Here is a 13,939-nt window from a genome sequence, read left to right as displayed (position 1 = left end):
GAGGTGGAGAGAGATAATCGACGGTTATAGTTATACCAGCGTAACACTCAATCTGTGTCCCTCTCCATTTTCCTTTTTTTTTTTTTAATAATTTTTTTCTTTGTTTTAAAATTTGAGTAGCAGCTACTCTTACTCTTCTTCCCACTCCTTTTTCACTGTATAAATATATTTAAGCAATCCAAGAAATTGAAACAAAAAAGGGTAGGTGGAGGTCAAAATTCAGAGCAGAAGGCCAAAAAAAAAAAAAAAAAAAGAAACAGAAATCTATAGATCAGGGAGGGCCTCGAGTAGGACACGTTCGTCATTTCCCTCTTTCTGTTTCTCTAAGTTCCCGTTTTCTTTTCACTATTTCAAAGCTCTAAAAACACTGCCTGCTTTGTTGTTGCGGACGAGGAGTTGGACTAGAGGAATCAGAGGCTTTCCTTTTTCGTTTTATTTGGATTAGAAGCTTTTTTTTTTTTTTTTTGTGGGTAGTTTTGAGAGTGGAATTAGAGAAAACCCAAACAAAAATGGAGAGGAGCACTCCAGTTAGGAAACCACACACTTCCACAGCAGATCTGCTCACTTGGTCTGAGACTCCTCACCCTGATTCCGCCGCCTCCGTCGCTCGCTCCACCCGCCCTCACCAGGTATTTCTTTTTAGTTTTTTTTTTGGTGCTGATGCATTCGTGTTTTTGATTGATTTGTTTTTTTGATTAATGGTAGCCGTCGGATGGGATCAGAAAAGTGGTGTTTGGAGGTCAAGTGACCGATGAAGAATTTGAAAGCTTAAACAAACGGTGAGATCTGCTTCCGCCTTCTTCCTCTCCTAAAAAAAATTCCTCAGTTTTCTTATTTATTTATTTCTAAACGTTTAGCTCTACGTTTGTTTTTATCGATACACTCTCAAAAACTTGGTGGGAACTGTTACAAGAATTTCTTTATTATTATTATTATTATTATTTTTTTTACACTTTTGTCTGCCATTTTCTCTCTCTTTATTATCTGAAATAGCGTTTTGAAAATTTTGAAAAAAGAGAATTTTAACTTCAAATCTTCGCGTAATTTAAAAATTTCAAGTTTGATCTGTTCAATTATCCGTTATTACTTTCCTTATTAGCTGTTATTTATCAACCATTAATTCTTGATCCATCGGATCTCTGTTGAAGGAGATCTAACTGTAACTATTTCTAACGTACCGAATCAATCATCTCTTTGGTGAATTGGATAAAAAGATCTTACTGCTTGGAATTACATAATGCTTTGCCGGGTTGGATGATTTAAGATTCGTTGTATGTTGGAACTCTATGTAAAACTCAATTCAACTTCTATTTGATTCTTTCTTTCTTCCTCTCTCTCTTATTGTTGAGGGGATTTTGTTAGGATAAGTCAATAAGGCTGGGACAAAGCTGATACTGGAATGAGAAAACGAATGTTATCTTCTTACATAATTTTGGTTTTATGCTACTTATCTGATTGCCTCTGCAACTGTCATCTGTTGCGATTTCCAGGAAACCTTGTTCTGGATATAAAATGAAGGAGATGACTGGTAGTGGCATTCTTGCAGCCAATGGAGAAAATGACGAGTTAGAACTAAGCAGTGCCAATCCCATTCCAAACAACAAAACAGGATTACGAATGTACCAGGTATGTGTTCAATTCTTTCATTTTCGAATTTTGTTATGAAGATATAGATACCTGTAGTTCATACAAATATTTAAAACATAATATATTTGTATCAAGTAAAGTTTCATTAAATATTTTGGTGTTTGGCACTGTCAGCAAGCACTAGCTGGAATAAATCACATCTCATTTGCTGAGGAAGAGTGTATTTCTCCCAAAAAGCCAACTACTCTTCCAGAAGTGGCGAAGCAACGTGAACTAAGTGGAACACTTGAAAGTGAAGATGCAAAGTTGAAGAAGCAGCTCTCTGATGCAAAGTGCAAAGAGCTTAGTGGACATGACATCTTTGTGTCTCCACCTGAAATTTTGTCGAGGCCAACAACTGTACGTGCATTGGCATTGAAGGACAATTTTGACATGAGAGAACCTGATACACATAATGTAAGTGCATGTTAAAATTCCTAATTTTCTGAAAATTTTCAATGCCTGAACAAATTGTTTCTTATGCAATGAATTGCATTTAAGTTAAGAATCATATAGTTGGGCTTTGAGAAAAGGGGAATTACATTTTTGTTCTTCAAATTTGCTTATACGGGGACTGCGAAGCATTGTTTTCTAGTTTGTAGCTGAAGTTTGCCTTTTGCAATTATTAAGTAATCAAGTTTGTTATTTATTGTCATTTGCATCATTAATTAAATTTGAATATCTAACTAGTTTTTGAACTTGGATTTTTTTTGTAGCCTGGAAGTAGCATGTCAAGTGAGGAGGCCGTGGTTAAGACAGCAAAGAAAATTTATAATCAGAAATTCGTTGAGCTTTCAGGAAATGACATATTTAAGGGTGATTTTCCTCCAGGTTCTGCTGAGAAACCACTTAGTGTAGTAAAAATGCGGGAGATGAGTGGCAGCAACATCTTTGCTGATGGTAAGGTAGAGTCTCGAGATTACTTTGGTGGTGTACGCAAACCCCCTGGTGGCGAAAGCAGCATTGCTTTGGTTTAATTTCTTAGGTCTAACTCTGTCATTTTGCTCCGCTGTGTCCTGCTGTTTTCGGTTATCTTTAGTGGGGATGTTATTATATTATTTGACCTTTTAATTGTGGTTTTTCGGAATTATGTTTTAGGTTTTAACACGTCAACTTGAGCTATTGTCCTATGCTAATTCCTTTGTCCATAATCTTGTGTTTCCCAGTGTCGTCTTAGTGAAGGTCTTGGGCCGTTTCACATTTAATTTTATTGCTCATTGCTAAATTGATTATCATCTTTTGTTTGTGCGAGTTCTTAATTGACCTGCATAATTGGTCTTTAACCGGCAAGCACTTGATAAATTAAGAGTATTTGACCAAGAAAACATCCTACGTTCAAATCTGAGAGTGTTTTTTTCTGGGTACACTGCGCCTTGGAAGAGCTAGGAAGATGTATTGGCATCTTAAAATTGTCCCAATTCTCGGCGGTAAATTGGTATATGTATTGGGAATGGAAAAATGTTGTGATCAGTTGGGGCCATATTTCGTTAGTTACCTTCTACATTGGCTACGGAGATTGCAGATCCGTAGGTGGCGGGGTGAGAGTGGTGAGCCGACCATGAATGCCCTCATCATTTCAGTGTCTGACAATCAGCTGTTGGCTTGGCAAATGGAATTTGGCGTTTAAAGAGTGCATGAGTAATTTAGAACAGTGCCACATGTTTGTCTGTGTCTTCATCTTGGTTTAGTGGAAGTGGTCACAGCCCCTGCTATGTTTTTGGGCAAATGCAAATGGTACAAGTCAGTGACAGATAGGGAACAATTTTTTAGTAACAAAGAGAATGAAAGGTCAATATTTTATATTTATTTATTTGTCTTTTGGAAAGTTGCTAAATAAAAATAAAGATAAAAAAATTCATAATAATCGAGAAAAAGGTAATGTTATCTTTTGATTTTCTTGATTTGGGCAATGAGAAAAAGTTCCTGAATCAATGATGTTTTATTCCTGTGCTGTGTGCCTAAACTAGAAGATTGAAAAAATTGGGCAGAACTTTCAACCATGACAATGACATGGATTTGTTTATATTTTCTTTGGCTGGGTGACAACGAACTTTTCATTCTTTTGGCTAATTCTATTAAGTTAGAGTTAGAGGGGATAGTTATTTGGTGGTGTGCTAGTCTCTACCACGGACATCCAAAGGTCAAGTTTCTGATCAAAGCACACTCTGCACCTTAACCATTGGATTTAGCAACAGCATAAAATGTCCCAAAATTTCATCACATCCAATGGCTATAAAATTCTTTACTCTTTTGTTTTCATCAATAAAAACAAAATAGTAGTTTTGTTTCCATAAAAAATTTAGGTGAATTAATCACACTGTCAAGTGAGAAAATCAAGCAGTCTTTATTGCTGAAAAGGTTAACATTCTGTTTTGCCTATCTACATTCCGATAACTAAAAAAAAAAAAAAATGCAAAATCAACTCAACAGAAAAAAAGAAAAAATCTATTTTGACGTTTTCAAGTTTGATTCTCTCTTTTCTTTTTCTGTTTGCTTTTTCTTTTACAGTTTAGTACCGGCTCACCTGACTGCAATGGCGTGAGCTTAAACAACCATAACCTGGCCGTACACCATCATATTTACTAACCGTCAAGATACAAAAAAAACCCCATCGTTTTTCTCTTTAACAAACCCCCCCCCCCCCAAAAAAAAAAAAAAAAAAAAAAACCAAAGCAACCAAGGGAGCAATCTTCAGCTGAAAAGGAAACGGTTTTTTCTTTTTTCTTTTTTTTTTTTGTGAGCTTTCTGTATTCTTCTCTTTTATCAACTTCGTTTAGGGTAAAAAATCATATGTGGGTTTTGGGTTTTAACATTGGTTCTTCTTTTTCCTATAAAAATATTTTCTTTGTATCTATAAAGGTTTGTTCTTTAAGTTTTTGTGAAGATGTTTAAACTGGTTGAGAAGGAAGAGAAGATGAGGATGACAAGGGACATGAAGACAAATAGTGAGCTTGAAACTTTATTGACTGAGATCCCTCAAGCGCTTCCATTTCTCAATCTTCAATACCATTCACCAATGAGTAGAGTTTCTCCTTCTGCTTCAAGCTCTTTCTCTAATGGGTTTTCTTCACCCGAAGAAAGTTCACCATTTGAAGACCAACAGCAACCCAAGTTTCGTCATTATGGACTCTGGTTGGATTCTAAATCATTACCTGATTCTCATTGTAGAAATAAGCATGTCAATGAAAAGAAGTTGGTCGATGATGGTTTTGGTTTGTGTGAGAATCTAAATCAAATGCATATTATAGATGAAGAAAGAGACGGAGATAGTTCTGGTCAAATGAGGAGATTTGAGAGGGACCCAGATGGTCTTGGCTTTAGTTTTGGTGATGTTTCTTCTTATAGTGCTGAAAAATATGGTTCATATGAAGGCTTTAACAAAGGGTTTCATTCTTCTCCACAACAAGTTTCAATGTGTTTTGATGGTGATGATGTCGTCAGGTCCACATTGCTTGGTGTGCAGGGTGGAAACGAAAAGGGTGATTCATTGGGATCTTATAGTATTGGTTACAATCAGTCAAATGATTTGTCTTCAAAATCAAGTTGGCACAATAAGCAAAGAAACTATCTTTTGGAGCAGAGAATGGAACAGGGTAGGAGTTTGGATAATAGGGGAATTCTGTTACAGAATGCTTTAAGTACTAGCCCCTACGTGGGTAATCCTTTTGTTTGCTCAGAGCAATGTGGAATGGATGGTAATGGAAGTAGACCTGTCATTGCTTCTTTGAGTTCTCCTAGGTTCTTGCACAGTAAGATTCCTATTGAGGAGAATATAGAGAACAGTGTCATCATTAACGGAAGAGATTTGAAGTATGTTATTGACAACAAGGGCCATGATTCATTTAAGTGTCATAAGAAAAAGTCTCTCAAAGAGATTGCAATGCAAAACCTCAAAGAGAAAAGCTATAAACTTGATAAAATTCGTGGAGAAAATGTGATACTGATGCCAAGTCCTTATTCCTTGGTTGAGTTTCTGGGAAGTATATATTACATGGCCAAGGACCAGAATGGTTGTCGGTTCCTACAAAGCATATTTGAAGAAGGAAGCTGTTTAGATGTGCAAATAATATTCAATGAGATTATTGATAATATTGTTGAACTTATGATGGATCCCTTTGGAAACTACCTTGTGCAAAAGTTGCTGGATGTGTGTTCCGAAGAACAAAGACTGCAGATTGTTCACATGGTGACCAAAGAAGCAGGGCAGCTAGTGAGGATTTCCTTAAACACATATGGGTTAGTGCTTCATTTATGGTTAAATTCTTCATTTTCTTTTATTTTATAGTGATATTCTTTGCTTTTCTTTTGTTATTTCTATATTTGTTGCTAAGTGGATTACTGCTATATTTCAGTACTCGTGTGGTACAGAAGTTGATTGAGACTCTCAAATCCATACAACAAATTTCTCTTATCAAATCCGCTCTTAAACCTGGAATTCTTGACCTTATCAAGGATCTCAATGGAAATCATGTGTTACAGCGCTGCTTGCAATGCCTTGATGATGAAGATAATAAGGTTTAATGATGAGGGTGAATTAATTTCTGAGGTTCAATACTTGTTATCAGTTATCACAAATGATCCTAATCGTGCACAATCTATGTTCTTTATAGTTTGGGTTATTTAGAATCATAGTTTTCTGAAAAATGAAGCATTTTTCGTGTGTCATTCACTAATATCTGTTTAATAAGTTGTGAAGGTCATTTTTCAAAACCACCATGAGTTTGCATTTTGTTGATAACTCAATTTTCAACTCTCAAAAATGCATATTTGCATTCTTTATTTACAATTTTACATCTATTGCAACATAAATCTAATTCATTGCATTAAATGATTTTTACTCGTCCAACTTTTTTTGTTTGAGTAGTATGTTGTTGGTTCGTTAATTAATATATTGACAGGAACAGTTTTAAAAAATTTTGGCCATCAACTAAAGTCTCATTTCATCATGTCAACCTACTAAATGGGATATCTCTAGTTAATAATTTGGATAGATCTGTCTTGTCTCCATTGATTTCATCTTGACAAGAGGTACTCAAGTCTTCTAAAGAAAATTATATGGTTATCTTGGAGGTCTTTATCCTATGGCCCCTTACCTATGCACTTAATTTTTTCTCTGATACCAATTGGAGGCATACCTTGGTTTGATGCAATGCAAAATCTGAAGATTAGAGACCACAATAATCTATTTCATTTGTTTGAACATGTTTCTCCTCTTGGTTGTTGCAGCATATCTTCTGTGTGTGTATTCTGAGACATTGTAGTATAATTTAACTCTTTGTTTGGTAGGTGTGCCTTGTAAATAGGCAGAACCTTTCTTATAGATACAGGCTTAGTTATGGGTATTCACATATTGCTGATGCATGACAAGCAACTGGCAAGAATGCAAGGAGCCAGTTTGAAGGAATCTGTTCCATCTTTCTGAATATTTATTAATACATTCTCTAATGGGATTAACCAACATATAACAGGCTATAATAGGATGTGAGATAGAGAATAACTAAAACAACATGTGATTCTTGAAGATTGCATAGTCCATTGATAGAACCTCTTTTTAGCTTGCAATTTTACATAATTGTCAGGCACTCGTGTTGAGTCGTAAACAAAAGACTAGAATTCTGTCCAAATTTGTCAGTTCCAGTCATAATTGTCACATACTTTATACAATATTTACTTCATCTTCTCCAGTTATTTTCTATGATGTTGATCTCAATCTCTCAATCTATTACAAGGTTTGATTCAAAGGTTTAATTAAAATGGCACGCAATAATACGGTTTCCTGTCAGATCTCTGAAAATTTATTCTATATCTGCTCATATGCCATTCCTATGTAGAATTCTTCCAGAAGAATGCTTCTTATTCAAACTGTACTTGGCAGGCTTTGGAGCATTTCATGTGTTAAAAATTCAGTCTCTACTTTGATGCTATGCATTTACATATGATCTAATATATGTATTTTTAACACATATATTATCTAATGTATGATCTGATATATGTATTTTTAGTCAAGTTTGATTCTTAAACTTTTTTGGTCCTTTGTGATCTGTTAATTACCAATGCAGATTATTTTTGATGCTGCTGCAAAATTTTGCGTAGATATTGCCACTCATCGTCATGGATGCTGTGTTTTGCAACACTGCGTTGCTCATTCCAATGGGCAACCTCGAGACAAGCTAATTACTCAAATATCCAGAAATGGGCTTCTTCTTGCTCAAGATCCTTTTGGGTAATAAGCTAAGCTATTATTGTTTTTTTTTTCTTCCTAGTGTGCTGACAAATAAGATTTGTATTTATTGGTTCTGATGACTAAGTTAGCTCATAAGTTTACTTCAATCAAGCCCAATGAGTAAATTTGGATCAAGCTTAATGAAAAATTAGTGCATTTATGATTATACAATTTTTTTAGGCTAATGAATTATACCATCATAAAACTAGTACTTGAATCCTCGTGTAAAGTTTCATGTATGTAAAATTGTGTCTTTTTATTGCAGTCAATATTCTTTCTCTCTAAATTTCTACTCCTGGAACAATCTTTCTTCATAAAAAAAGCGCGAAGATGATTGGCATCTTTCCTTAGAGTGATGGGTACATCCTTTGGGATTGTCTATGACATACAGATCAGGTTTCTGAGAGTCATAGATCCATTTAATGAACATAATTCTTCAGCATTTCTGTTCCTTCGACATTATGTCAAATGAGCATGATATGTGCTTACTTGGCATCGAGAATACATATGACAAGCTAACCTATTGAATACAAAGTGGTTCCTTGCATGCTTTCATGTGTCAATAACTTGTTGGTAGTTGCATAATATTTGCATCACATTTATCTAATATTGTTGAAATGTTACATCTGGAATATTAACGTGCTTATAATTTGGCAGTAATGAGTAAAAGTGCAGTGTGTGCATTTTGGTTTTGGCTTTTGCGTCATTTCTGAACATATTATTTCAAGATATGTGGCAGATTTTGCATCATCTACAATTATGAATTCTCCATGTCTTTATTTGTCTTTTTATCTGTAATGTATATATCAGGCAGCTAAAAGGCAAAAACCCTTCAACAAGAACTCTGATACATTAGGAATAGACAAATTCTGTGAAACATATATGATATATTGAATCTCTAGTAAAATAAATTTTGCTAAAGTCATGAATGACTAAAGGAGGATTTTCTCAAAAGTTATTCCTATTGCCCCCTACCCTAAAAGACAAGCCCTTTTTGCTTTTTTTTCATGGACTGTAATTTATTTTTCTCTCTGATTTGTTATATTCTTTTGTTTCTGAAACAGAAACTATGTTGTTCAATACATTATAGAGCTAAAAGTCCCCTCTGCTGTTGGCAACTTGCTTTCTCAGTTCAAAGGGCACTATGTTCAGCTCTCAATGCAGAAATTTAGCAGTCATGTGGTTGAAAAGTGCCTCAAGCATTTTGCCGAAAGTAGGTCGCAAATCATCCGTGAGTTAATCTCTGTTGTCCACTTTGAACAATTATTGCAAGATCCATTTGCCAACTATGTCATCCAATCTGCTTTAGTGGTAACCAAGGTATGGGAACTTGTCATTACTTCGGTCATTTTCATGCTTTGATAGTATTCCTTCAAATCTGAATGAAATCTCTCGTGGTAGCTCTTTTCAACTCTTGTATAAGTATGCCAAGGTGTATGGTTTTCATCAAGTAAAACATTTTGTCTCTAGCAGGGTCCTCTTCATGCTTCTCTAGTTGAAACTGTCCGACCCCATAAGATCCTGCGTACCAGCCCATATTGCAAGAGAATTTTCTCACGGAACCTCCTAAAAAAGTGATGAAGTCACTTTGCCAGTGTTGTTGTGCTTCCAAAGTTGCTAGCTGTTCACCACAAATAAGTAGTCACGTCCCTGGATTACTAGAGATAAATGTACATGAAACTCTGGTGCTGCTGTCTTGGTGGAAGGCTTACCAGCTTCAGATCAGTGGATCACCTTCGAGAGTCCTAAGGATGTAGAAGAAACTTTTGCTTCTAGTTGTTTATTATGCTGTTGCAACTTGTATTATTCTGTTCTCTTGTTGTTGTCTTGTCGATCCAAACTTTGGATGTATGATATTTTATCACGTTTAAGACTTGAGTTTCTGCTTAGAAAATTTCCTTTTAGGTCGCGTCTTTTCTTCATTTTGAATATGAAGATACTTAAATAGCTTCTTTTATGGGAACTTGATTGCATATAGAAGTCAAATACTTGGAAAAATTCTTTGAGAAAACAGATATGCTGATGAAAAATTAAATTTCTTTGGCAACTGAGCTTTTGATATGAATCCGCAATTAGGAACGGTTAAAGATACCAATAATTACCATGACCAGCCCATGTTTCAAGGGAAATAAATGAAGCCAGGATGGATTTTCTTTTCACTTATTAGAAAAAATGACTTTTTCTATCTCACTTTTAGGCCTTTAAGCCTAAACTAGGGGCACAGACATGTTTGTGAAGGTTAAACGTTTGATCATTCACATTTATTAATACAATTTGGAGAATGGATCTGAAAGATCAGCAAGCATCATATTTGTTGACTGATGATCTCAAGCAACTAATCAACAGCGTTATTGCATTATTCAGGGTTAAGTTAAAAAATAAAGAACTAAAGCTGACCGGAACCTGCTTCTGCTTGATATATGACAGGATCAACAACCATGCAGAGGATTCATCAAGCCTAAAACAAACTCCATAAAGTTTTATTTAACATAGATATTCTCATAAGACTGACAGTGCCACAGAGGAAAACAGGATAGCATCATAGCTCGACAAGACCATGGAAAATCTTATAATGATAACAGCTCAAGCCTCCACATGACCTGCAAGTGCAAGAAGCGTTTTTTCATAGTCTCGATGAGTGTCCTTGGCAATAGCACGATCCAGTGGTACACTGTTCCGTCGCTGGTACTCATCTGCTATGATCTTTAGATCAAACTCAGCCCTAGTGGTAATAACTCTTGTCAGAGCTCCTTCATCTGTTCCTCGTCTATTTATTGCCAGTCGAAGTACCTTCTCAAAATACTTTTCCGGGAGGACCATGCACTTCACTGTGGCCCTCAGTAGTGCAAGGAATTCATCCTTAGGGTCAACCTTCAAGTCCTAAAGATAGGAGAGTCAAAGACCAAAGAAACTCTACCAGAGGGATTGAATATGTCAAGCGTATGAAATAGCCAATTCTGGGGGTCATAGATAACCTAAAGCCTATGTTCGTGTAGCCTACAATATTGATTCTGTGAAAAGACAGACAAAAGATGGGTGAAGAAGCGTGAATTGGGGGGGAGGGGGAGTTAGTACCTTGAGCTGGTGAGCTAACTTACCGAATGAAAATTATGCAACACACAACAGAAAACCTCCGATACTTTATTGGATTGATTAATTTACAAACTTAAATTGATTTGTCTGATGATCTATACCCTTTTGGTCACCATGACGAATATTCAGATGATTAAGAAGAAAATTTCTTCAGAAGCAATTGGCTTTTGTTAGAAAGGTAAAGATGCTTTGAAATGCCATATGCAAAAGATAACAAAGTCTTAAGTAGAGGCAGAAGGGGGTTATAAGCACAAGAAGTACAATCACAATCCAACTTTGTATGCCTTGTTTATATCATTTCCATATTCGTTTTTGTAGTGATTCAGAGTTGCATTGATCTGTGCCTTGCTTCTTGTAGCTAAAACTCTGATAAGATCATCATCATTGTAGGCTTTGTGTGAAATTTTCTCATGGAGTAACTTGGCCTCTGATTTTGCCAGACTAATGTTCACATCAGCTCCCTCGTATCTGTATGAGCTCACAAGAGGTAGGAGAAGCTGGAAGGAAGAGCACAGAAATTTAGCGGTCATTCACAACAGAAAACAAACAATAAAAGCTTCATTGACCAACCAATATAATAAACAAGGAGAGAGACCACAAAACTCCCTTGAGAATTTTTATAAATAACTTAAGCATTCCTATGTGTTATTTTTTCTATTAAAGCTGCTTCCGTTTGATTGTGACAGACCATGGAGTGACTGTCCGTTCTGATCCATGTAGAAATGGAGTTGAACAAACAAGACGTTCTTGTTTACAAAAATTATTTTTCCTCAATGTCATAAAGGAAGCAGTAACAATTTACTAAACCATATAAGCCAACTCTTATTTCATAAGTTTCCCCAGTGTCTCCTTCAGGTAAAAGGAAGAAAAAAAAATTTATAGACATAATAATGTTTGGAGAATGGAAAAAAAAAAATAGAGGTCTGACAGAAATCTGTTGTACTTAAGCATAAAAGTTTCCTGAATAGCGTATGTTTCAAAGAATGGATGTTCTATCTCAGTGCTAACAGTCTAACAGATGCACCTTTTGGAAATCACCAGTTGTGTGCTGAGCAACATCCTCTTCAAGCGATTTCTTATAATGAGCATGATAAGCCTGCTTGCATGAAGTAGTTCGTTCGCAGATCTTGTGCAGGCTATTTCCATAAGGACCTGATTGCTTGAAGTCCACCTTTTGGTTACTTCATTAGCCAAAAGTGCATCGCGTTCGGGAGGATCAAGAGTCCAAAGTAGTACCAGCCTCTGGTAGGTAAGAACTTGGAAAGCAACTTCCGTTATTCACTATTCAGTCAATAAAATAAGTATATACAATAATGTCTACCAGTGAACAAAGTACGTGCTTTTGATAACTGACCTGAAAATCATTTGAGAGCTACTTGTCCAGTACCTTGAGGAGATCTTCTCCATAGGCTCCAGCATAAGTTTGTCGAATCAACTTGCGTTGGTCAGCATTTCTGTGACCCAATATATCTATGATTAAGCCCTCATTAGTTCCCCATCCTGCAATAAACATCAATCAAAATAGCTTTACATCCAGGCATGGTGAAACTGCCTCGTAAAAAGACATTTAAAAGTTTACGATCAAAACTCTGCTCGTTTAAATTTGTTTGTTAAATAACAACTCAATGAAGTAAAAATCCAAACACCCATTTTTCACAAATTCCTTATTTACACGTAGATTACAATAACAATAGCCATATAATCCTGATTCAATTTTCAACTCTTTTTATCTTTGATCTTTATAGGTCAAACTGATCATTAGCAATGGCATATATTTGTCCATTTTTGCACATCAGAAGACTAATGCAGGGTATACCAGAACAAATTAAAGGTCAGATATATAGATCAACTAATACGCCATAGTATAAACTAAAACCGATCATCAGTCTTCAACGATCAAGCAACTCGTTTAACCAATATGAGGTTATTATCATTTGATGATCACCGTCGTTTTCAACACAATCTTCACAGATCTTGGCAGATCTTCCCAAGATCAACTCAAAAAAAAAAAAACTTTTAGGTATAATAATGATAACCATTTTCAATTCCAAAATCAACCCAGAAAAGGTTAATCATCATAGATCATAGCGTAAAGTTTGATCCAATGAGAAGATAAAAATCAATAGAGTTAGATTAATATAAGAGAACAATGACTACATAGGAGAAAGAAGAAAATGATATAGATCGAAAGAGGAGAGACCGGATAAGGCTTTTCTTAGTTGTTCGCAATCTTCAGATACAGATGGAACTGTCGCGGGTACCCTTTCTTTCCCGTGTCTGTTTGGAATCGAAAACGGGAAGATGGTAGCAATTTAAGGACAAGGTTAATAAATGTCGGGATATGCGGCGCCTATTTCCTCTTTTGCCACGTCAATATTCTCAAAGGATGCTACGTGCCAGTGTACATCGTCGTCGGTTCACGAAGGTCAAAAGTGGCCAATAATTGGGACCCACGTGGGTCCCATTAATAAATTGCTGGGAGATACTAGAATACATTTTGTTTGATAACCACTCTGCTAGTATTTCTAAAAATTTTATTATTAGTGTATAAAACCGAATTTTATAAATTAAATATTTAATTATAAATCGTTCTAAAGTTTTAAAATTTTATGAATGGGATCAAAGATCATGCTTCTTATTATATTAATAATATAATTTATTAATTTTTAAATATATAATTATAATAATTTTCATTTAAAAACAACATAAAAGATGTATTAAATAATTTTTTAAAATGGGTTTGACATTTTTAATAAAATGTAAAGTTTGTATTTATATTAATCAATTTCTAAACAAAGTTCATAGGATAATATAGTATGCCCAATTTTCACTTATCACTTCATAGTAACCATTGCCTTTCTATCCCTTGCTTCTGTTTTGTATTTTGTGCTTGTTAGAATTTAAAAACTGACATGATAGGTAAACAACTACCTCAGATGTTCTTTCTTCTTAATAGAATCTAGCTAAATCACCTAAGTAAATTCATTAAAACGTGTT

General features: G+C 35.3%; 2 protein-coding genes and 1 pseudogene across 3 annotated transcripts; 2 read left to right on the top strand and 1 right to left on the bottom strand.

The window, feature by feature from the left end:
• On the top strand, positions 1-2,861 carry LOC111292850 (uncharacterized). Its single transcript, XM_022885491.2, has 5 exons — positions 1-629; positions 706-779; positions 1,491-1,626; positions 1,762-2,043; positions 2,343-2,861. Exons 1-5 carry the CDS (start codon positions 510-512, stop codon positions 2,601-2,603), a joined length of 873 nt encoding a protein of 290 aa, XP_022741226.1. The 5' UTR covers positions 1-509; the 3' UTR covers positions 2,604-2,861.
• Positions 2,862-3,794: 933 nt separating this feature from the next.
• On the top strand, positions 3,795-9,743 carry LOC111292773 (putative pumilio homolog 7, chloroplastic). The gene is made up of 5 exons (XM_022885377.2): positions 3,795-5,862; positions 5,979-6,141; positions 7,686-7,849; positions 8,914-9,169; positions 9,323-9,743. The coding sequence occupies exons 1-5, from the start codon at positions 4,511-4,513 to the stop codon at positions 9,425-9,427; spliced, it is 2,040 nt and encodes a 679-aa protein (XP_022741112.2). The 5' UTR covers positions 3,795-4,510; the 3' UTR covers positions 9,428-9,743.
• Positions 9,744-10,161: 418 nt separating this feature from the next.
• Positions 10,162-13,254, bottom strand: LOC111299782 (annexin Gh1-like; annotated as a pseudogene). Its single transcript, XR_016335886.1, has 5 exons — positions 13,143-13,254; positions 12,297-12,442; positions 11,967-12,184; positions 11,227-11,439; positions 10,162-10,729 (listed from the first exon to the last, which is right to left on the bottom strand). The product of XR_016335886.1 is annotated as an annexin Gh1-like (transcript).
• Positions 13,255-13,939: the final 685 nt, after the last annotated feature.

Source organism: Durio zibethinus, chromosome 3, assembly GCF_047325235.1.
Source record: "Durio zibethinus cultivar Kanyao isolate XHJ-2024 chromosome 3, ASM4732523v1, whole genome shotgun sequence".
Lineage (NCBI taxonomy): Eukaryota > Viridiplantae > Streptophyta > Magnoliopsida > Malvales > Malvaceae > Durio > Durio zibethinus.
The sequence above is the reverse complement of the archived record's forward strand: the minus strand, read 5'-3'. Positions and strand labels throughout refer to the sequence as shown.

Excerpts from the sequence above, each read along its gene's own strand:
- LOC111292773 (XM_022885377.2), top strand. The coding sequence starts at position 4,511 with ATGTTTAAACTGGTTGAGAAGGAAGAGAAGATGAGGATGACAAGGGAC. Across the intron at positions 6,142-7,685 it reads TTGATGATGAAGATAATAAG|ATTATTTTTGATGCTGCTGC; the intron begins GTTTAATGATGA and ends TTACCAATGCAG. Across the intron at positions 7,850-8,913 it reads CTTGCTCAAGATCCTTTTGG|AAACTATGTTGTTCAATACA; the intron begins GTAATAAGCTAA and ends TTTCTGAAACAG.
- LOC111292850 (XM_022885491.2), top strand. The coding sequence starts at position 510 with ATGGAGAGGAGCACTCCAGTTAGGAAACCACACACTTCCACAGCAGAT. Across the intron at positions 780-1,490 it reads TTTGAAAGCTTAAACAAACG|GAAACCTTGTTCTGGATATA; the intron begins GTGAGATCTGCT and ends TGCGATTTCCAG. Across the intron at positions 2,044-2,342 it reads GAGAACCTGATACACATAAT|CCTGGAAGTAGCATGTCAAG; the intron begins GTAAGTGCATGT and ends TTTTTTTTGTAG.